The sequence below is a fragment of the Astyanax mexicanus genome, chromosome 3 (assembly GCF_023375975.1).
Source record: "Astyanax mexicanus isolate ESR-SI-001 chromosome 3, AstMex3_surface, whole genome shotgun sequence".
NCBI classification, from domain to species: domain Eukaryota; kingdom Metazoa; phylum Chordata; class Actinopteri; order Characiformes; family Acestrorhamphidae; genus Astyanax; species Astyanax mexicanus.
Window position 1 is genome coordinate 47071790 of NC_064410.1, and position 23829 is coordinate 47095618.

General features: G+C 39.1%; 1 protein-coding gene across 20 annotated transcripts in view; it reads left to right on the forward strand.

The window, feature by feature from the left end:
• macf1a (microtubule actin crosslinking factor 1a) overlaps positions 1–23829 on the forward strand; it is a 230937-nt gene that overhangs the window by 125470 nt on the left and 81638 nt on the right. For all 20 annotated transcript variants that reach the window (XM_049475390.1, XM_049475399.1, XM_049475400.1 and 17 more), the window contains 27 exons: positions 4019–4185; positions 4768–4880; positions 5059–5165; positions 5317–5436; positions 5546–5641; positions 7319–7446; positions 7608–7701; positions 8339–8493; positions 8690–8981; positions 9090–9218; positions 9311–9388; positions 10402–10563; positions 10906–11010; positions 11328–11423; positions 11529–11654; positions 14400–14552; positions 18702–18856; positions 19122–19248; positions 19518–19701; positions 20029–20195; positions 21384–21562; positions 21648–21786; positions 21890–22083; positions 22669–22828; positions 22992–23075; positions 23215–23322; positions 23425–23523. In XM_049475390.1, the coding sequence (XP_049331347.1) occupies positions 4019–4185; positions 4768–4880; positions 5059–5165; positions 5317–5436; positions 5546–5641; positions 7319–7446; positions 7608–7701; positions 8339–8493; positions 8690–8981; positions 9090–9218; positions 9311–9388; positions 10402–10563; positions 10906–11010; positions 11328–11423; positions 11529–11654; positions 14400–14552; positions 18702–18856; positions 19122–19248; positions 19518–19701; positions 20029–20195; positions 21384–21562; positions 21648–21786; positions 21890–22083; positions 22669–22828; positions 22992–23075; positions 23215–23322; positions 23425–23523 (3717 nt within the window). The remainder of the gene's footprint in view (positions 1–4018; positions 4186–4767; positions 4881–5058; positions 5166–5316; positions 5437–5545; positions 5642–7318; positions 7447–7607; positions 7702–8338; positions 8494–8689; positions 8982–9089; positions 9219–9310; positions 9389–10401; positions 10564–10905; positions 11011–11327; positions 11424–11528; positions 11655–14399; positions 14553–18701; positions 18857–19121; positions 19249–19517; positions 19702–20028; positions 20196–21383; positions 21563–21647; positions 21787–21889; positions 22084–22668; positions 22829–22991; positions 23076–23214; positions 23323–23424; positions 23524–23829) is intronic.

Below are 23829 nucleotides of genomic sequence, written 5' to 3' on the forward strand. Positions count from 1 at the left end.
AATGTGTTACAAAAACAATAAAATGTGCAGGAATGTGGGTCCTCAGTGACAGAGGAATCACTGGGATATCACAATGACGTTAATGAACAATAAATAAATAATAAATAACACTGCTTTATTACCAGGCTACTAGCGGTGGTGTGTAGGTGACGCTGCTGGGCTGATGTGATGATAGCAGTGGAGCGCTAAAGTTCAGGAGCAGCTGCTGATTAACTAGTTAATTTAAGGTCGTTGTATTTCTTCAGAAAGGGGGCAGGAGGTGGAGAAATTAATTCATATTGTCCATTCCTTAATTCCTCTGTGATGAGGAGCTGAAATGAGCTCTGATTAGCTTATTGTTATTTTTCCGTTCCGCCTTAAATGCTGCAGCCCGCAGCCACCTGTAGCGTTATTTAAGGTGGAACTGGAAAGTTAGCTTGTTAGCTAGCTAACAGTTACTGAAACTAACTACTAGCGATCTTTTTTATGCTTGTTATGAAGCATTCTGCCATAAAACATTAAAACTACACGTTAATCTAAGGTAATATAGTGCTTGTTCTGCCATCTTACCGGTGATTCTCAAACACCTACTACGCTCTGTGTGGGTCTGGAAGACCTCGGTTTGAAGGGACAAGCGGGTTGCCAGGTCCAACAAAAATACCCAGCCCAAAATCAGTCCAAAACCCGCCCCTCAGAATCGATTTTGGGACATTTTAAATCGATTCTGAATCGTAGTAAATGAGAATCAAGATTCTTATGTGAATCGATTTTTTGGCACACCTCTAGTTTTATATTGCAAATTAATTATTGTTTTTTGCCTCTGCCATCCATAGCAATCTGTCATTCTGTCATCGTGTAGCTCTATAGCTCACACAAGGACATACACACACACTGGAGCATGCACACCATTCCCATGTTGTGACTCAGGTTGATTTGAAGCTGGATGCATTGATTCTTTTGAATGTGTGTGTGTGTGTGTGTGTGTGTAAATGCTGCACTGCTGTATGTGGGGTACACTGTGTGCTGACTTTGGCTGACATAGTCACGTCTGCCTGCATGTCTGCTTTTTCCTCAGCTGAATAAAGATGGATTTGATATGTGCATTAATCAGGCTAGCTGCATGCAGGGGGTCTCGAGGGAGACCAGGTCATCTTCATTTCTGCCTCCTTTCAAGTCCTGCTAGCTGTTTTTTTTTTTTAAATCCCAGTTATTTTAGTTTTTTACCATGTCTGGGTGTCTATACATATATATTTTTAGATATTCCTAAATGTTTCTAAACTATGACAGCAGCACATAAACACATACTCTTTATAGTTGCAGTTAAGTTGTTGTGTGCCTGGATCAGGATGAACCGTCTAATGTGATTTTGTCATTGTGGAGGTGCTGAAAGCAGCACAGTGTCACTCTGACCTGATGCTGATGTTAAGCGTCAGTCTCGGTGACCTAAAATTGCCTTGCAACTTATTAGGCGCACTTACTCAATGTGTGCATACACACAGTCAGGAATAGTTATTTGTTGAGTCTAAGGAGATTAGAAGTTGGCTTGTAGGAAATGCATGTCTTCTGGGCACACCATGTACATATATGTACCAATGATGCCCCATAAATAACATTCCAATAGTAATTAAATGAACAGTTGACTTTAGGTGGACTACAGTGATAGGACTCCTGCGCATTCTTTGTTTCTTCTGAAATCAAGTGTAATAAAAAGAGTTTATACCTCTTTTGTTGAAGTAACTACTGTCTCTACTGTTCTGAGAAGGCTTTCTAGTAGATTGTGGAAAATTTTGTTAGGATTTGATTCAGTTTTGACTTGGCGTCCTGTAGCCCAAGCCTGGCATTTAATCATGATGCAAAATGGTTCAAGTTTATCTGCTCCAGAAAGTCCTATGGCAGTACTTCTCTACAGGGACTAAATAAGCTGTATGTTTTTGCATTTGTGTCAGCAATGGGTGCAACTTAAAGCGTACTAATTGTCAAAAACATTCAGTGTTAGGTTTAAGATAGAAATGCTAGTATACTGTGTTTTTCGCACTATAAAGTGCACTAAAAATTACAGCGTTATACAGGAATTTCTGTTTAGTTCTTTAGCACCGAGGCTGCAGCAGTATTAGCATTAGCCGCTAAGCGCTAGCTCTTTCGCTGTTCAGAGGCAAGGATATTGGACTGTAGCCTGCTGCTAACCCTGGCTAGCACAGTTGGAGCAGTATTAGCTTTAGCTAAAATGTTAAAACAAGCTACGTGGGATGAACCGCTAGCTAATATCACCCTGGCTTACTGGAACACTTAGGGTTCCCTTTAGTGTAGTGCTAGCGGTTAGCCGTTAATGCTAATGCTGCACCCAGCCTTAGTGGAAATCTGAGTTTACTGTAAATAAATGGAAGCACTTTTCTCACCCAAATAAACAGTTTTAAGGAGAGAAATCTATGTAGATTAATATCCAGCACTCTTTTGTCTTTGAAAGATTTGTTTTAAGAATTAAGAGGCTCTCCTGAATTTTCTGAGTAAGAAAATTTAACTTTTGTGGCGTTACATTTAAAATTCTTTACTTAGAACTTGGAAATGATTACAGTCCAGTTTAAATGGTAATAAGCAAGAAGTATGAAAATAATTTTAATAGTTACTTTGTAGTATTTGTGTGTTAGGTGACATGTTTGGTAAGTGCAATTTGCAGAATTATGGATTGTAACAGTGAGCTTGTGTGACATGCTTTATGCTTGGGTCCAGCGTGAGACTACAGGGACTGTGACACTGCAATCGATACAGACTGACCTCACCTTTTAATCATCTTTACAGTAAGAGGCTCAAACCAGGCGGCTGCTGTACTGTTTCTGTATACCACCAAATTTGACCGTGTTAATCTGTTGGCTTTACTGCCTGTTTTTCCCGCACCACTCATCTCCATTACTCTCTCTCTTTCTCTTTCTCTATCTATTTCACTCCATCTCCCTCTCTCTTCCTGCCTGTTTCTCATTCTGATTCACTGTAGTCGATATCTCTCTGTCCGTAGTTCTCTGAATTTCAGTCTGTTCTGAGTTAGCTCTAGAGAGGGAACTAGAGAGGAGGGTGAGAGAGGGATGACGGAAGAATACAAATGATGAGAGCCAGGCACAGGCTGATACTGCATATGGCTTTCTTTTGTCTTTAGAATGAGAGAGAGAGAGAGTGAGAGAGAAATTAGAAAGAGAAAGATTTGAATGAGTGTGGCCTTGGAAAGAGATGGGCACAAAGGAAAACAGTCTGATGGTGGTTTGGCAGAAGAAATCAAACAAAAAAGACAAACCGAAATAACGGTTAGTGAAGGAAAAAGAAAGATTGGGAATCGTTTTAGTGAAAAGGATCTTATAAGATGGGCAGGCTTAATGAGAACATGCAGTTTGAGCTTAACTCCAACTGATAGATGGGGGCATTGATTAATGAAAGTGAAAGAACAAACACCCTGCTGGCTGGAAGAACTGATGAAATCCCAGCCCTGCTGAACCCTGGCAGCTAATGCACAGCTACAGGGAGGAGGGGAAGTGTGTGCTGGCATTTAACCTTCCTTGAGCCACAGAGTCATCTGGGTATCAAGAATATGTCATAGAAGGCATTACCACCCACAGTGGACAGTGCAGTGGGTGGTAATGATCACAATTGGTGACAATGAGGTAGCATTGTCAGACACATTTGGGAAATTTTTGTGTTTGTTGAACTATTAGGTATATTTTCAGTAGCTTTAAATTTGGCTTAGTCGGTTAGAAATCAAAGCTTTAGCTTTGTAGCTCTTCAATCATAAAAAAAATGTATGTTTTGGTTCTTACTTCATCTACTTGGAGCTAATATGTCCGCTTACCATTCATTTCCTCACTCTCTGTTAGCTACACAACTTACTTGTTGGTGCCATAGTAGATACTAAAGGTATTATAGGTTAAAAGTGAATCAAGGGATTAAGAGAGCAGTAAAAGTAAGTAGGTTAAAATAGTGAAAATAGGACTTAGTTTGTTTCTCCAGCTGCCTGTTTGAATAAAAGATTAATCTCCCGGGTTCTCTCTCTCTACAGATCTCTGAAATCTATGTGAGTGGGGAGTCGGGGGACCTTACAGCCAAGGAGAAGCTGCTGTTATGGACTCAGCAAGCCACCGAGGGCTACCCTGGCCTGCGCTGCTCCAACTTCTCCTCCAGCTGGAGCAATGGCCGGATGTTCAATGCCCTGCTGCACAGATACAGGTACGTGCAAAACATAGTGTCATCCTTCTGTGACTGACACACACCTTGCATTCTTCTATTAGTCTTAAAATTAGTTTTAAAATTCTATGCAAAGTTGGTCAGGTGTAAACACATCAACAAATATCTATGCAAACCAGAAAAAGTAATGCATGAGAACATTTTTCTAAGAAAGAAGACCATGTGAGGTGCTGGTACTTTGAAGTTGTTTTGAAACATACAGTTGCGGTTGTTGCCAAGTTTTCATGGCAGTATTTAGTTTTCAGTGATTTCTTTGAACTTTTTTCTTTCCTAAGAGCAGATGACACACTTTTAATAGGCCAATAAAGTGTGGATATAAATAGATTATGTGGATTTGTGAGAGAATTCCAAATTCACAGAATTAGTGAGCTAATCCCAAAAGGTTTTAGTGAGGTTTGTGAATTTGTAAAAGAAAATCATATATATAGGAATGATAAGGTTTTGTGAATTTGTAAAAGAAGTCCAAAATTTACAGGACTAACTAGGTTAAGCATTCTTAGAATTGGCTTAAAAGTATTTAACACATCAGTTTTCTAAGATATATCTCTCCATTATATCATTCAGGCCAGACCTGATTGACATGGAGGTGGTGGCACGGCAGAGTAACAGGGAGAACCTGGAGCAAGCCTTTGAAATCGCAGAGTCTCTAGGAGTCACACGGCTTCTGGATGCTGAAGGTAATGTTCTTGCTGTCTCGCCTGTTTTTATACTGTAATATTTTGCCATACGGATCATATCTGATCTAATGCTTATTGCTTGTTTGTGAACTCTCTTTCTCTCTTTCTCTCTCTCCATCTACCTTCCTGTTTCTCTGCCTCGTCTTTCTTATTCTGTCGTTCCTGTGACTCCCACTAGATGTGGACGTGCCATCACCGGATGAAAAATCGGTCATCACCTACGTGTCCTCAATTTATGATGCTTTCCCCAAGATCCCAGAGGGAGGAGAGGGCATCACACCTCATGTGAGTTCATTTATCTTTCACACCAGTGCTGCAACTAATGATTTGCTGCAGCCATTTTTCAGAGTTCTACCTGTACAAAAAGCATCTCAACATCTCTAATGATTGTGGTAGTGGATTGCAATGTGGTCTCGTTTATCTTTGCTGTTCTCAGGAGGTCGACCAGCGATGGGCGGAGTACCAGTCACGCTTCTCCTCATTACTTCAGTGGACAAGGCAGCACACAGCCCTCATGGCCAACAAAAGCTTCCCCCAGAACCCTGTAGAACTCAAGGTCTGTGAGCATTTGTGTTTGTGTAGCGTATTTGCTCATTTGAACCTATGAAAGAATGATAATCACCATGTTTCTATAACTGCTTATCAATTCTGTCCTCTCCGTTCAGGCACTCTATAACGAATACATCCACTTCAAAGAAACAGAGATCCCTGCTAAGGAGATGGAGAAGGGCCACATTGAACACCTTTACAAACTGTTGGAGGTAAGAAAATAAAGGATAATGCATATAGAAATACATTAAAAGCAGTGAATAAAGGAATGAACATGGAGAGGCAAGGAATGGAGAAGCTGGAGGTTGACCTTGATTCTGCCGCTGAATGCAGGCCACATTGTTCGTCATGAGGCCCAGCGCAGCACTGCAGGAACAGGGCTCCAGGGATAACAGAGATCATAATGGTGCGCTTTACTGAGACAGAAAGAAGGAAAGAAAGAGATCTCTAGAGTGAATTGCAGTACATGCTTAAAGAAACAACAAACAAACAAACAAATATTAGAACATAGATATAGCTCAAATTTTATTTTGATGGTTCAATATCCTTGTATTTGTAGATCTACAGATACTGATCTTTACTATGTTGCCTGGTAAAACTTTATCCTTAAAGGGTTAGGCTACAGATTGGAACCAGAGTTGTGATTTGGTTAGGTATAGTTTAAATAATGACTAGGTTTTGTTACCCTATTTTTACAAATAAATTAGCAATGTTTTAATACTTATCTAATAGTAGGGTGTAGCATTGTTGTAAAAAGTAATTTAGTTGGCTGGTTAATAGTTTCCTCACAGTTCCTCAGTTTGTGTCTGCAAACAGTTCACTGCAACAAGTAACACCCTTATGATCAATTCGATTTGGTTTATACTTGTGGGTTTCTTCTTTGGCAGTCTAGATTTACAACACAGCACAGACAGAAACTGAGCTGTTACTGTCTCTACTAGTTTGTTGTCTGGAACTAAGACACTGTATTTTGCTTCAGGGTCATTCCAAAACCTTTGAGTGGGTGACTGTTTAAGGACACAAAGTTTTAAATATTACTATCGTAACACTAGCTTTCTATTGCACAGTCAGTTACAATGGTGATTCATTTAGCAACTGCTTCACTAAAAATCGTTGATATTATCTGTTAATAAATTACCATCAAATTGTGCTCAAGAGATGCTGTTTCCACTCACCCATGAAATTATAATAATAAGCAGCTACACAGAAGAAACATGAGAAAAACAACACAAAGCAATGCGGGTCTAATGAGAGCCATAATCTGTTGCTGAAAACATGCTAATACAACAGACTTATCTTAAATAAAAAAAAATAAGATGTACAGAAAACAACAACACTACTCACTTTCCTGTTTGGTGTCTAATTTATTTGTGGATAATGATCCTAATGACCTGCAGAAGGTTAAAAATGTCAATCAATGTGACGATGCTTTTATCTAACCAGCAGTCAAATTATGCTAAAGTAGGTAAGATGCACCTTCAGTCTCTGTGGTGCAACCTAAAACTCCTATAACTGCATACCAGAATTTTAAACTGACTATGTTCACTGTGTGGGTTAGGATAAGCTTAACACCTTAACCTACGATTCAATTTGGATTCGGCTGTTGCAGCTTGTTGCTGGTTTAATTAATGCTTTACATCTTCAGTATATGTTTTAAGTTAAGTTTAAGTGTACCACGATTTGTGTAGTTCCACAGGGCTATATTTTAAGCCCTATGAAAGTGATTTAGATTATGGCCGTAGTAAAGACTTTAACTGGTATTTAGCTAAATGTGCATTAAGCACATGAAAACAAGGTCAGCATCTGCTGTATCCCAAAATAGTGTTCCCTGGATGCATAACTGACCAGTGTTCTCTAACATCAGCCTGTTCTTGTTTGCTTCCTTTCAGGTATGGCTTGAATTTGGCCGGTTCAAGCTACCCCAGGGATTGCACCCCAATGACTTGGAAGAGGAGTGGGGTAAACTCATCCTGGAGATGTTGGAGAGAGAGAAAGCTCTGCGGCCAGCTGTAGAGAGGTGAAAGGAAATATATCACAGCATACATACATCCTCATTCATAGAGAACTAAAAACAGGCTCTTATTAGCTCTTTATACAGGGTTTATACAGGAGAGTTGGTCATTTTGGTTAGTAGGAACTGTGTATAACATTGTGTCTTTGTCTTTGTTTGTCTTTCAGGCTGGAGTTGCTTCTACAGATGGCTAATAAGTTCCAGAACATGGCTGTGGACTGTGAAGAAAAGCTCACCCTGGCCAGAAACACACTGCAGGCAGTAAGTAAACCTTTCTGATGTGGAACTTCAGACATCATCATTGATTAAGCATTTACCTGCTTTAGATTAAAACCAAGAGAGAACTTAACATAGTTTCACCTATTAAAATGCCTTGAACCGTGTACAGGCTACAGGTGTAGGTGATAAAAACCCTTATTCTCTGTAGTAAAATAACTTATATGCATTCTGACACTTGGAGAAGCTGCCTGTACACTCTCTACTTCACTTAATAATTCTAGATCAATAACAGGAATCAACCCAAATTCTGCAGGTTTGAAAATAGATGTAAAAACTAGACAACCATAATGAAACTAAAAGGTTTGGAGGCCATGAACTGTTTGATTTCTATTTAGGATTTGTATTGATTCCAAAATAAAGTTTAGAAGGGAGCCAATTTTATAAATTTATTCATTATATTTTGCAGTTTTATAGTTGCAGGTTCACTTGACTATTTGTCTATACTTCCTACTACAATTACAATTGTGATTTTCAGTAACGTTCCTTATTAAACATGAAACCTTTTTATGTGATGCTTGAATACAAATCCTCAAGATTTAGGGGTGTAATGTCAGGCAGAAAATTTACAAAAATCCTGGCCTGTAAAGGGGTTGAAGTATGTGTGTGTGTGTTGCTGCAGGATATGTCACATCTGGAAAATGGTGAGCCAGCAAGGTGTGAGCAGGAGCTGGGTGCATATCTGCAGGACTGTGAGGCTCTGGTCAGACAGCTGCAGGTGGACCTGCAAGTCCTCCGAGATGAGAAATACTACCAAGTAGATCAGCTGGCCTTCAGGTGGGTGACCAGCTTAGAGGTCTCATTGCTGAGAAAAGTAGGACAGAGATAAGAATAGAGGATTATAGGAGGATGTTTCTATTTATTTTTAGTTGAGATGAAGCAGAACAGCAGCAAAAAAAATATTATATATATAAATATTCTTTTTGCATGTTTGTAATACTATGCTGTTTCTCGCTGACCATCAACTCTACAGAGTGACACGACTGCAAGAGGAGCTGGTCTCCCTGAGGCTGCAGTGTTCCAGTGTCTACAGAAAAGGCCACTTCTCGTCTGGAGGACTGCTGGGAGAGCAGACTACTCAGAAGATCTCTGCAGGCGGTCTTGCGACTCTCGGAGCCCAGACAGTGCTGGGAGCAGTGGGTGCTGTGGCAAGCCTGCTCAGAAGACCCATGTCACGATCAGACCTGGTGGCCATGTCGTCGTCTGAGGATGAAGGGAGTTTACGGTTCATCTACGAGCTTCTGGGATGGGTGGAGGAGACTCAGGTCTGTAAGAGTGAGGGAATCAAGGACATAAATGTGAAAAAGTTATAAAAAAAATTTTAGGTTACAAAATATAGCATTGCAATAATTGTGTGTGTATTTGTGTATTAGGAACTGCTAGAGAGGGCTGAGTGGGGGTCTGACCTGCCTTCTGTAGAGCAGCACCTACAGGAACATCACACCATCCACACTGCAGTAGAGGAGCTGCTCCACAGCCTGAAAGAGGCTCGCAGTTATGAGGTACCGCCAACTCTCCACACACTCCACATAATACCTTTTCCAACCGTGCATGTACTGAGCTTTGAATCATTTCTTCCTTTTTTCCTCTGTAGCCAAGAGTCTCTCCCAACTTCAGAAGTAGTTATTCGGAAACACTGGCCAAGCTGGAGAACCAGTACTGCAAACTGCTCGTAAGTGTTATTATGTTTACTAGTAAAAGCCCTTAGCAAAGCTGGCAAAGCAGCAAAAGGCAATGGCGACTTTAGGACAATATGGTGTTGTTGATACTGGAGAGCAGCACATCACAACTAGACTCTAATTAGTTATGCTAGTTACATTAATACATGTTACATGTCCACAGACGGGAAGCACACAACACACAAGAATAAAGCTTTTATCATCTCTTTGTTTTTTACTTCGATGAAAACAAACTGGACTACCTCAGGTTTTCGTTTTTTTTAAAGACTTGAGAAAGCCAGACCTGGGAAGTGAGTGGGGGCAAGGCTAAAAACTAGCTACAATATCTTAGCAAATATCTGAGGGGGAAAAAAAAATAGAGATGGTATGAATAAGACTCATTTGTAGTGTAATATTTGTAGTGTTTTGTTACTGTGGTAAAATGATGCAATAATGCAATAATATGTGAGTTCAGAAACCAATCAAAGCAGGATGTCTTATGATAAAGGAAAGTCAGTGTCATCTTTTGTTCTTGTGCGTGTCTACTGAGTCACTAGTGTGTATGTGTGTCAATATAACAGGGTTGTAAATGGATATTTTGAGCTTAATATGTTGTTTATACATCAAATAGCAATTACAGTACTCAATAAAAGTAGTGACGTTTCTGCTAGTGTGTGTATGTGTCACTGCAGTGTTCATTATCCCCTCATCAGGGCACGCCTGAATCTCCCCCGTGACAAAGAACAGGATATAAAGAGCTTGAGCCTGCATATGACATGTACAGGATACTGCAAAGCACCTGCTTTTGGCACACATATATCCACACACACAGACACACACTCAGAGTACTAATATCGTTATTTCAGCCCAGTTAGTTTTCAGCTTAATGTTTATGCAGAGAATGAGTCAAGTGTTTTATGGTCTTTTTGGGCAAGGTGGTGAGTGTGAGTGTGAGTGTGAGTGTATCTAATGCTGGGATGCTGAGGTCAACCAAGTCACTGTTTGTGAATGGTTTGTGTTGCCACAGGAGCATTCGTCATGGCGACTGCGTTGCCTGGAGAGCCTGCGAGCGTTTGTGTCTCAGTGCACTGAGGAGCTCATCTGGCTAAATGAAAAAGAAGAGGAGGAGCTGGCCTTCGACTGGAGTGAGAACAACACCAACATGGCTGCTAAGAGAGAGCAGTTTGCTGTGAGTGACTTTCAGAGCACATTCTAGAGCAGCATAATATTTTCCCAGTCCGATATTTAGATTTTGACAGTAGTGTGGAATAATAAAGAGCAGTTTTAACATAACTCTGTTAATAGTGTTGCTCGGATTGAAGAAAATGCATTTCTGTGCATTAATTGTGAAATAAGTAAAAGAGCACTATTATTATTATAATAATTATTATTATTATTACAAGTCCTGTAATTTTCTCAATGGCGAAAACAACCACAGTGCAGGATAGAAAAGTACTTTCTGTATTGCTTGTACTCGTTGCAGTGATGCTGTTTATTTATGGTTTTGTTTATGGATGTCATTCTTTTTCAGGAAACAAGAGAAGAGTTGGATGAAAAACAAGAAGTGATGCGCTCCCTACAAGAGACAGCAGATCAGCTGTGTCTGGTCAACCACCCAGCCAAACAGACCTTAGAGGTGCGGTGTAAAACATTAAGCATTAAAACATAATAAATCTTCTGAGTAAATAATTACTCAGTATAGAAATATAGACAATATACACCTAGAAAATTGGAGGAAAAGGTACATTGATTAAAAAAAATCTGAACATTCCTTATGACCTAAGTGTGAATGGGTGGGACTAATTTGGTGAAGATGGAAGAGACAGCAATATTGTTTTTTGCAATAATTTCTGAGACAATATATTGTTCAAAATACAAGAGTTGTCATGACAGGCGTAGCAGTTTCTTATATACTACACCTGATCCTGATCTTGTTACTCATTTTCACCACAGGCCTACAGTGCAGCCTTGCAGACGCAGTGGCAGTGGGTCAGACAGCTCTGTGTGTGTGTCGAGCAGCACCTCAAGGACAACACTGCCTACTTCCAGGTACTGAGTCTGGGTCTTCTTTTCCTTCAACACATCTGTTTGAGTATACAAAGTATACATAGTTAAACAATTCTACCATATTGGTGCCATATTCTCTGTTTCCAGTTCATGAGTGATGCGCGAGAGTGTGAGACGTACTTACGGCAGCTCCAAGACACCATTAAAAGGCAATACACATGTGACAGAAACAGCAGACTAGGCAAACTGGAGGACCTGTTGCAAGACTCTATGGTAAGACACTTGTTTTCTCTTCACACTCGTGCATACACACACACACACACACACACACACGAAGATCTGTTGAGCCAGGTTGGTGCTCCTGGCCAGGCTAGCACTCAGCAGATGGCACTATCTGACAGGGGTGCCACAGAGCAAGCCTGAGCAGTGGGCATTTCCTCTATGGCCATCAGGGGAAAGAGGGAGAAAGGGAAAGAGAGCACCAGCACTGGAGGATTGTTGGATAGTGTAGTGGTATGCTAAAAATGTACCCTAAAATAATCCCAAATGTAAGTTAGATGTGCATCCCTAATTATAAAAAGACTGGGATACTGTGTAAAATGTATTTACATGTGAAAAAAAAGCTGAATGCAATGATTTAACCCATCAACTCACAATCCTTCTATTACGTATTCTATTATTCACAATAAAACATAAAACACATTTTTGTTTTTTAAAATCAGACATTTTGCTGTTTTGTAAAAAAACATTTTGTATAGAACTTGATGAAGGCAAAGCATCAAGCTCATCAAAGCATCCAGTATCAACCGTCAGCCCTGTCAGCCTTCTGCCTTGCGCACAGGAATTCCTCTAGATTCTTTGAATCTTTTGACAATAAAATGTGCTGTAGAAGTTTTTGCAATTTTGTGTAATAAACATTATTCAATTTTTTTCATGTTGTTAAACCTCTGCCCATATTAGCTTCTGAAAGACTCTCTTCTGAAAGAAAATTCTCTTTTTATACTCAGTAATGTGAGTTAGTTATAAATTGCTCCTACAGGTGCTGTGTTAGTACCAATTAATTTTACGTTTCTGACATGCATTTCTGCCATCCAGTTCTAAATAACTAAATGTTTTGCAAGAAATTATAAAGTTTCTAACTTTCAAAACCTGATGTTCTATTTTTTAATGTCTGTGAGAATTGTAAAATATGTAATTTTATTTTTATTTACATTTATGTTAATTTTACACAGCATCTCAACTTTTTTGAAATTGGGATTTCAAGTATCTGAGTAATACTCAGATAAAGGACATTTGCAGTAATTTTGGTGGATTATCTAAGGCAAAGGCCTTGATGATCTGAAATGGTAATTTGTTATTGATTATTTTTTTGTAGATGCACTGTGGGGATGCATTTGTAAGATTAAAATTCATGGTTATTTATAGTGCTCAGCAAGGCTCTGTTCAGATGTCGTGTATTTCTGAGCACAGCTCTCACTAGGGGCAGATATTCAATAAGCGTTAGACAGATGCCTCCACGCAGCTGCCTTTAATTTGCTGTTTGGGAAAAACACTGATTCACATCTTCTGTGAGGCTCACTGAAACTGTCTTATTTCTTATTGTTCTCAACACTGCGTGGTTGTGATTTCTGCCCCTGATTACAGTTTTCACAGCAGTGACATCAATGGATTTTCTTGCTTATAGTATTGCAATATATGACAGTATATTAAATTGTCACTCCTGTATATTGACACATCATATTGCCAGGTTCTTGCCAATATGCCACCCTTTTGAAAACTAATCCATGATTATTTCCTTGGTTATTTATTTTATGGAACAGGATTTAAAGGCTACAAAAACAAAACAGGCTTGCAAGTAATGATCCACTTCTGATGTTCTGGTGTAATGCTATTAGCACTCTCTTAGTCTGTCTCTGCTTCCCTGTGCCAGTTCTCTAATGAATCCCTGATGAACCCCTGATCTCACACACAGGCCAGAGAAAAGCTAACTAATGCCCAATGCAGCTTCTAATGGGTGAGATTAAATCCTGTGCCTGTGTTAGCACAGGAAATGCTTTCTGCAGTGACGTCTCGTATATCAAAGTATTGTGAGACTAGATTGTAGGTTTTTAATTTCTCCAGATTGCACTGTTATGATTGAATACAAAGTATATTTTTCCTTTGCTCAGATTTAAAGTGTAAAATTAAGGTGTTTTTAATTATATGCCATTTTTCTGAAATAAAAACAAACAGTATTTCTTCATGCCTTAATCCTCACAATACATTGCAGTATATTGATATGTATATGTTAATATGGATATATTTTCCTCAAATTTAGTTTTTTTTTTTAACAGTGCTGTCAGGTAAAAGAAATCAAATGATCCTTGCTGTGAATAAATAACCTAAATTAAGCATTCATCATAAGTATTTTAAACTATACAATTAAATTTAATTTTAGCTGAGGAGAAAATATAGCAATGAATATCTCTGGAATGAACATGATTGAGTAACAGATGCCTATATCCCTATATCCCTAACAACCTAGAACACTTTATTAGAGGTGCAGGAAAACCAGGAGATTCTAGGATACTCAAATATGTCTTAAAGTCTAAATACACATATACATTTTTACATTAATTTCTGAAATATATATTGCTCTGTAAATTTGACCATATTTTGATCAACATTTTACTTCCAAGAAAAACAAATAGTCCAAATAAAATAAAAAATCAATGTTCTATATTGTTTTCATCAATCCAGTGATTGATTTTATTTTACATCTTTTCATAAATATTCTTTGCCCTGGGGCTTTTATTTTGAATCAAAATATAGCTGATAAACCTATCAGCTAACTGGCGGTGCTAACAGCTAATTAAACATGTTAAAATAACTGACCTCTCTGTTTCCCACATTCTTATACAGACACAAGATGGTTATAAAGGCACTCTCTTGAAATGTGACTTTAATCAGTATCATTGTTGCATTGCATGAAGTAAATGCATGTCAATTAATTTTTTCCCCAATGCTTGTCTCTGGCAGGAAGAGAAGGAGCAGCTGATTGAGTACCGCAGTTCTGTGGCCAGTCTGGTAGGACGGGCCAAGACAATAGTCCAGCTCCGCCCACGCAGTGTTGACTGCATTGTGGGTACCACCACACCCATCCGTGCAATTTGCGACTACAAACAAATAGAGGTATGGCACACAATGTCAACAATGCTACTAACATTTGCGACCTGCCTCACTCCAGCTCACCTGTCTAACTCTTACTGACCCCTAACTACCCTGAGAACTGATCTGTGGACCTTTTCTTAGTGATTTCTAAAGAGATTGTTCCTGGATCAGTTTATAAGATCTAACAATGTACCATTTCTTGTATGTCCCCATTCTGCCTTGCTCACTTCCTTTTCTCGAATCTCATTGGATGTTCAAATTGAGGCACCAATGAAGTGCATTCCTGTACAGTCAAACAGACAGGTAGTGTGTCTCCAAACCTTTCTTAAATTGTGTCTGACATTGGCAAACCCTGAGATAAGTTATCACTATGATCTGCTCCCTTTTAATTTGTTGATTGAGATTAATATCTCTCAAAGCCTTACGGTACATGTCCACTGCTTATGATGCAAATATTTCCCTTCCTTTCCCAGTAGTTTAAAACTTGAGGGCCATGTCTGACTGTAGCACAGGGTGTAAATCAACCTGGCAGTCATAAAAAATCATGACTTCTGTTAAGGCAGTATTTAATGGCACTTTACACTACAATTACGTTTTTTCTTCATATATCCCAACATGAAAAGATGGAGTCAGATCACACAGTCACTATGTACCTTGTTTATGGGCCATACAATTCCCATTTGATCAATGTCCCAGTAAAGATACTATTTTCACCATGAATATGAGGATTGTGGCAGCAGAAAGAAGCATTTTATGTCATGTAGCTAAGATAAAGAACATTTACCCAGGACAAACTGTGTTGGACATTGCTCAGGAGCCCTGCAGGAGCTTTCAAATCCTGGTCTTAAATCCAAAACCCAGCACTTTCAAAACGCAACACTCTATCCACCAAGCAATTGTATTGACCATTAAAATTGTTTGTAAAAAAGGACTCCGAGTGGTCCAGCAGGCTAAGCACTGACACTATGATCAGGAGATCGCAGGTTTGAATCCTGTTCATGTAGTTCAATAATTGGCCATATAAATTAAGGAGAAAATGGGGGAAAAAAAATTACAAAATGTAACGTAAAAGTCCTCTCTTCTTTTTTTTACAATCCCTTGCCCATTTGCTACATCCTGTGGAAAATAAATGGGAATGGAATTTCAAAACCATATTTGCGTGCAGTGGACATGTACTTTTTTAAAAGTTCTAGGTGTCAGGGAAACTAAAGTATTTTAAGTAGTTATCTCGTCATAGGTGCATCACATAATTTTTTTAGTGTACTAAAGTATGCAAACACAGCACATGGAAAGGCCTCACCTCACCTTTTTCTGCTGATTCACCCACAAGTCTAAAAAGGCTTTTCGTGGCCCTCAGGTGTGCTGTGATGTTACATGAGTTTTTAAAGACCCCTGAATTAAACATCACGGCCTGCAGATGTGCAGCACAGAGGGCAGCCCTCACACTGCCGGCTGTGGCTCTGAGAAGGCCGAGGTGCCTTTGACTGAGCTATTTCCGGTGTTGCTGCACTGATATGGAGAGTGTGTGCTCACTGAGGCGGGAGCAGAGAGGCACAGGCAGGTGGAGGTGCAATTATTACTGTCTGGACACACTTGCTGTTTTATACCCCTCTCCACACTGGGCAAGCAGGCATACGCATACAGTATGTGTATAATATGAGCCTGTGCACTAATTTATGGGTGATCCGAGATTCAAGTGTTATTTTTACATTCATTATTAATTCCTCTCAGTCATTAATATTCAGTCGTGTGCCAGACATAAGCCTGCTCATCTGTTTTTTTTTTTTTTCTTTTTCGTTTTTTTTTTTTTTCCCACCCATAATCACATTTGTCACGGTCAGGCAGGGTCTTAACAATGCCCAAAAATAATCTCTTTCTCCCCCCTCTCCCCTTCCTCCCACCTCCCTTTCTCTTTATCCCGACTCCCCCTTCCTATTTACCCACTCCCCCTCCTCTTCCTCCTCTCCCTTTCCCTCCTCCCTTTCTCTTATGTGTCTGCGGGGCTGGCAAGGCCAACTCTCAGGTACTGCTGCTGATCACTCTTTTACCTCTGCCCTCTGCTCTTTGACCTGGCTCTGCACACTCAGTTTAAATGTAATGCTGGGATGCTCCCAGTTTGCCTCCAGCATCCCAGTCCTGCTCACACAGTAGCAGTAGCCTTGTTTATTTAGTCCAGGGCTCATCTAATTCTTCTCTAACTTACTGATATTAAAAATGACTGAATTTGGAATGCGTTGAGTTAGTGGCTTCCAAAGTCAGTATACATTGCAATTTCCACTTTGGCTGCACCAAATTATTTTTTAATTTAGCTGACAAATGCAAGACAGTTATGTTACTGTAAATTAATTTTAGATTATTAATGGTAGTAGTGGTGGTATGAAAAGGATATGGATATTTTATGTTGAGAAATAATAAAGCAAATTGATATTTGCTTTGCTTTGCTTTGCTGCCTCTGTCATTGCTATGAGACTGATATTTAAAAACAAAGAAAGTCTTAGTATTACCAGCTATTTTCCTGTTGTTACTGTGGCAATGCAGCTGCGTCTGATATCCCTCTAAAAATAGTTGTGGTAAACACTGACCAGTAGCTTTCAGTTTCCAACTACATGAGGAAAACAGCACATCAAGAATAAATCTAATAAGATTAGTCAGGATAGCACAAAAAGTAAAAGACCTGATAGTGGGCGAGGAAATTAATTTATAAATATACTTTGTTTAAAATTAATTATCAATACAGCTCTGAAAAAAATAGGAGACCACTTCAGTTTCTGAATCAGTTTATTTGAGTTTGTTATTTATAGGTTTATGTTTGAGTAAAATGAACATTGTTGTTTTATTCTATAAACTACAGACAACATTTTTCTTAAATTCCAAATAAAAATATTGTAATTTAGAGCATTTATTTGCAGAAAATGAGAAATGGCTGAAATACCAAAAAGATGTGGAGCTTTCAGACCTCAAATCATGCAAAGAAAACAAGTTCATAATCATTAAGTTTTAAGAGTTTTGTGCATCTTGGCATGTTCTCCTCCACCAGTCTTACACACTGCTTTTGATAACTTTATGCCACACCTGGTGCAAAAATTCAAGCAGTTCAGTTTGGTTTGATGGCTTGTGATCATCCATCTTCCACTTGATTATATTTCAAAGGTTTTCAATCTGGTAAAATTAAAGAAACTCATAATTTTAGGTGGTCTCTTATTTTTTCCCCAGAGCTATATATGCCAATTGAACAGTCACTCACAACAACAAAAAGGTGTTGTTATACACAGCAGTTTTTGATTAAGCCTGTTGACAGTAAGGAGTTTAGTTTACCAACATCAGATTTAATTTGTACTTTCAATCGGTCAGAATGACCACTACAGCGATTCTAGCAGTGACAGCATTCCAACCTTTTTAATGTATATGACAGAATTTTCATTGGTTCATCAGAACAGTAAATATTCAGAGCTTATGAGACACCAATCGCTAAGTAGAAGCAAATGTATTGTTGTGGCACTGCACCATTTCTGTGATCCGTGAATGGTGCATATATCAGTCACGGACAGATGGTGGCTCTCTGAGCCAGCAGCAGTGTTTTCTGCAACCTCACATTACATTATAGGACTGTAGCCGCTCTGTGTGCAGGGGGCAGGGTGACAGAGGGGGTGGGGCTTAAAAATCTTCCCACACATATCCCCCCTTCTGATTTATTTGCTTAAAATCAATCCCCCAGTTTTATTTGATCCCCTATCTTGCAGCGTTAGCTTAAAATATTACCTGGAGGTAAGTTAGATCAGAATAGGCCAAAATGTAGCTGAAATATGCTGATGCTTCTGCTCAAACTCACAGCATAGCTTCAGGCAGAGATCAGAAATACTGCATTGATGCCTCACATTTTAAGTTGGTTCCCCATTTGAGGCCCATTAGCATTAACATTTGATTTCTCATCATTTTCCTTAGGAATCTTTTACTTTTTAATCCACATTTTTGATTTATGCTTTTTTTTTGCTGAATTTTTCAAAACCTCTCCCTCCCTACCACCATTTCCCTTTTTTCTCTCTTCTCCATTATTCTATTCTCTCTCTTTCACTCCTTCACTCTCTCTCTCTCTCTCTCTCTATCCCCCTCGCTCTCATTCTCTCTCGCTCTCATCCTTTCTTGCTCTCTTTTCCCATTTCTTTCTCTCAGATCACAGTCAATAAAGGAGAGGAGTGTGTGCTGGAGGATAACTCCCAGAGGACAAAGTGGAAGATCATCAGTCCTACAGGAAATGAGGCTATGGTGCCTTCAGTGTGCTTCACCGTCCCACCCCCTAACCAGGAGGCCATTGATATTGCAAGCAGGTACGATGTTCGCTGACACATATTGCAAGTGTGCAGTCACTCTTACATCATGAGGCCATGTTGTGAGCTTGTTAGATCCATGATCTGACATGCTCAAAATTATTTCTGCAGGAGAAATAAGAAGTTCATCGAAAAATGTATATTACATTTGATAAAATATACAATTACAAACAAACAAATATTTTAACATTTGCTACAGGTTAGTAAAACACATGTCTAGATCTGTGCTAATAATAAACACACATTTTGTCTCTTATTTTGATAGAATGGAGCAGCAGTATCAGAACGTAATGTCATTATGGCACCAGTTGCACATGAACATGAAGAGTGTGGTCTCGTGGCACTACCTGCAGAAGGACATCAGCAACATCTCTTCTTGGACTCTGGACAAAGTCAGTACTTTTGCCTTTAAAACACAATTATATATCGAATCAATGTGTACAGCTTTACATGGGGAAATCTAATTAATTTGAGTAAATAAATTCTAGTGTACATCAATGATATTAAAGGAAATTATACTCCACATCAGTAGTGGAAGCCCAAAAGCAAAAAACATCTGGTCTAATTCTAAATACTAAGGGCTAATATGTGGGGCTACATGCCTATTCCAGTACAGTCCTTCCATAGACTTTCTCTGATCTGCGTATCTCTGTTGCTGTAGATGCGCTCCCAACCTCCAGCTGAGAGACAACAAGCCCTGGAGCACTTAGACAACCACCTGAGCGACTTCCAGACCGACTGTCGCGAGAGCGCCTTCTTCACGCCGTCTGAGGTGCGAGAGCTTGAGAGAGAGGCAGAGAGCTGCCACCAGCATGCCCAATCACTGCTGACCTCAATGGAAACAGGTGAGTCGGCAGAACGTGGTCCTGATGATAGTAAATCCGGAATGGTCTTTCCTGATTGGACAGAGTGATTGAATACGTAAATGAATGAATAAGTAAAGAGATTTTTTGTAATGTAATTTTTCCACAGGAAAGATTACTAAAATAGGAACATTTGTCTGCAGTTTTAGAGCTTTTTCTGTAGTTTTCAGAGCTGAATTAAAAATAAAGTTTGGGAAATGTGTTGGAAGAATGTGCTATATATACTGTGCTATAACTATAAGCTATAACTCTGAATCTCTCTCTTTGTCTTCTCCTCCTCCTTCTTCTCTCTGTCTCTCTCTCTCTCAGTGGAGAAGGATGAATCGATGTCTCGCTCGTACCTCTCAGAGCTGCAGAGCATCAAGTCTCATCTGCAGGAAGCAGAGCAGAGACTGTTGAGGGGTATGAACACTTCGCCCCCCAGTGGTCTGTCAGGAGATGGTGCGGACACTGCTGTTCACATAGCAGAACAAGAGGTATGCAGTAACTACTCTAACAGCTCCCCCTTCTGGACAAGAAATGCTGTTGTTATTCTACTGTTTGTCGCTTGTTTTTTTTTAGCCATTAATGCAGCAAAAATGCAGTTTGGTGAAACTGTAAAAATATGTTTGTTAATAATGAAAAAGCTATTGGTAGAACATTAGCTTGAACTATCTATCCTAGAGGTTCCTTTTTTGCAGCCAGGTATCACATCCTGTTTGGGTAAATAAAACTAGAATAAAAGTAGAATGCCACACTTTGTTAGATTCTTAGCCTCATTTGCTAGAACATTAGAACCAGGTACACAGTTTTCACTAAAACCAAACTTGATGGAATTGGCATTGTAGTCAAAACTTAGCTGAAGTGTAATTGATTGATTTAGACCCCCTTTACACCTGGTTACTGTATGTGACTAGTATCTATATTGTATTCTGATAATTACATGAATTACACATATTTAAATGTGTCTCCAGTTAGTCAAACTGAAATCGAATTGCGTTTAGGTGACAGAATGTGCAAATGTGTGCATTGTATGGCAATTATTACTTGTGGTTTTGATGTATTGGGTGAAGTTTTGGTTGTTGAACGATATTATACCCTAAAATACCGTGCCATATCACCCACCCTAAATATCACATCAAGGCACCACTTTTTTTTTTTTTTTTTTTTTTGCTGTTTTTAGCAAAAGAAAATTCATACTTTTCTCATTTCTCATTATATATCTACTAGAGACAGATTATATCTGTCCAGTGTCATTTATTTTACTTTAATCCTGGATAAATGGAGATATTTGAAGTTTATTTTATTGTTTTATTTTATTATTAGTATCTTGACATTCTGGATTGTTGACTGCTGTTACAAATCTGATAAAATTCTTGTATTTTTTTAAATCTCAGTTATGAGTAATTTTTTATTTTGTTGCAATAGTGTATTCTTGGAAAAAAAATATTTAATTCAGTATTTTGTCATATCGAGTATCGTTATCGCGAAAAAATACCATGAAATATTGTGATATTATTTTAGGGCCATATCTTTTGTATTACTGGACCCTACTTGGAGTTCCATAGCTTTAGCCTATTTGTACTAGCATAATTGGAGAGCTATGCACTTCTTTTAACCTGGACAGCACAGTGTACTTGGTGTCCTGAATGTAAATGTCTGCTGGTGGTGTTTTTGTTTTTCAGAAGCTGCAGCAGGATCTAAAAGGTCTGCAATCAAATATAGGTGACGTGTCCCGGCGCTGCGTGAACTTCTTTGAGGAAAAACCCACTTCGTCCAGCGTGCCTGTGCTTCGCTCTGAACTCAATCTGGCTGTAGAGAAAATAGAAAAACTTGACTCACTGTCTTCTGTCTATCTACACAAGTCAGTACAGACATATATCCTCGCTTTGTATAAAACTTCCCCTCGCTCCATTCCGGTCCACTGATTGTCTCACCTTTTCTCTCAGGTTAAAGACAGTGGATGTGTTGATGAGAAGTTTACAGATTGCTGAGAGTCACCTGAAAAAGTACGAGGGTCGGCTGAGTGAGGAGGACATTGTTCCTGCTGACACCACAGCCATCCAGGCCCTGAGAGAACAGCTTAAGGTGAGTCACATTGAACATAAAGTGTGCAGCTAGTCTGTCAGTTCTTAGTCTGTGTTATAACCATATATTCCCTTTCATCTTTATGTATCTACCTGTTCTACAGAAATGGTACTCAGAACTGGAAGACCAGGATCACGTGTTCCATTCTCTGAGCTCGGAGGTGCTGCGGGCTCGAGAGGCAGGAACTCAGCTCAGCCAGTTGCATCCTGATCGCAGTCCTGAGCTGGACCGCTACCAAGAAAAAGCCCAACAGCTCATAGAGAGGTGGAATGGAGTGCGCAGACAAATGGAAACAAGGTAAGCCCTTTAGAAGAACAGTTAATGGATGAAAAACTCCATTTGCACCTGGTCACTTCATGTATTGTGTGTGATTTTGCGTCACATGCCTTTATATTTAGTTGTAAAATGCATCCATTATTAATCAGTTTAGAATCTGATTTCTGTCTGGGGCAGATTATGCCAGTTAATACTGGAGTTACTGGTTGTACTGGAGAGGAATTAAATCTCGGAATGAAATAAAGAAGGATATTTTTATTTTTTTAAATCACAGTTACTGAAACATGATATTCTGTAATCATGACTAATTGTGGTAGTGTGATTAAAATAATGACAGAAATGTAAAAATACATTGAAAAAATTGAATAATTAAAATAAAAACATGCCTCAGTAGCTCAATACACAGGAACACATTCTCAAAAACTTATGTGTGCAGAAATTACAGAGTGAAATTACAGAAAGTTATTTGTCATTTAAAATGAAGTAGTAGGTTCTTTAAAATGATTTATAAAAGATTAATTTACAGTGCATTTTCAGAATTGATCTCATCATGTTTTTAGTGTAAGAATTTGGCCAGTAACAGCTGTCGTTTGATGTGTTCTGTAGGCAAGCAGATCTAGAGATGCTGGGATCAGTCTTACAGCAATACAGAGAGGGTCACTCCGCTCTCATCCATTGGATCGAAGAGACAACAGAGAAACAAGAGAACACCCAGCCTGAGCAGACAGACAGCAAGGCTCTGTCCGAACAGCTCGCCCAGCAAACGGTGGGTCCTTACTTCACTGGTTCTCCTTAAAGTTTTAAAACTTTTTTATTGCCCAAATAAACTACACTAAAATATATACAGCTGTAATAACTAATAATGTATTTTACAAAGACTAGAGTGTATTTTATTAAGGCTGACTCCTTTATTAACGGTTTCTCTGCAGGCCTTGGTGGCTGAGATTGAGCAGAACCAGGTCAAACTGGATGAGTGCCAGAAACACTCTAAACACTACTGCACTGCTGTCAAGGTAAGCACACTCTCAGAATGGATAGACTCTGCTACTGTCAACTGCACTTTTTATATTTAGCAGACCTGAAACAAACGTCTACTGAGGAATGTTTCCAATGTAAATCACTGTTCTCTGTGTTTGTCTGTTTGGCGTTCAGGACTATGAACTGCAGCTCATGACATTTAGAGCTTTTGTGGAATCAACCCAGAAGTCTCCAGTGAAACGGAGGAGGATGCATTCTTCATCAGACGCCATAACACAAGAGGCAAGAGAGGACACTGCAAATATGTGACAAGCACCATCAGTTATTAAATACACTCTAGAATTTGAATCTAATTCACTAACTCTAAGCTATTTGCCCTTTTAGTTCATGGATCTGCGCACACGCTACACAGCTCTGGTGACCTTGACGACACAACATGTCAAATACATCAGTGATGCTCTACGGAGACTTGAAGAGGAAGAGGTATGGTTTTGTTGTCCGTCTAGTTTTCATACATTTTAACAATTTCACACGATTGACATTGCTATTCAGTTATTAATCCCATTGTATCAACCATTCAGAATTATTTTGTAGTCATTTAGGCTAGCAGATTTAGTGGCATCCCACAGGGTTTTCTTTTAGGGCCTATGAACTTTTTTATGTCTTCTCAGACTGATGTGAAAGCAAGCTGAGAAAATTGTTGCTTTGTTAGCTTTCAGTTTTTTGTTTTGGCATTTATCCATTTTGCTTCCATTTTGCTTCCACAAGTTTGGCTTCCTCCAGTCTCAC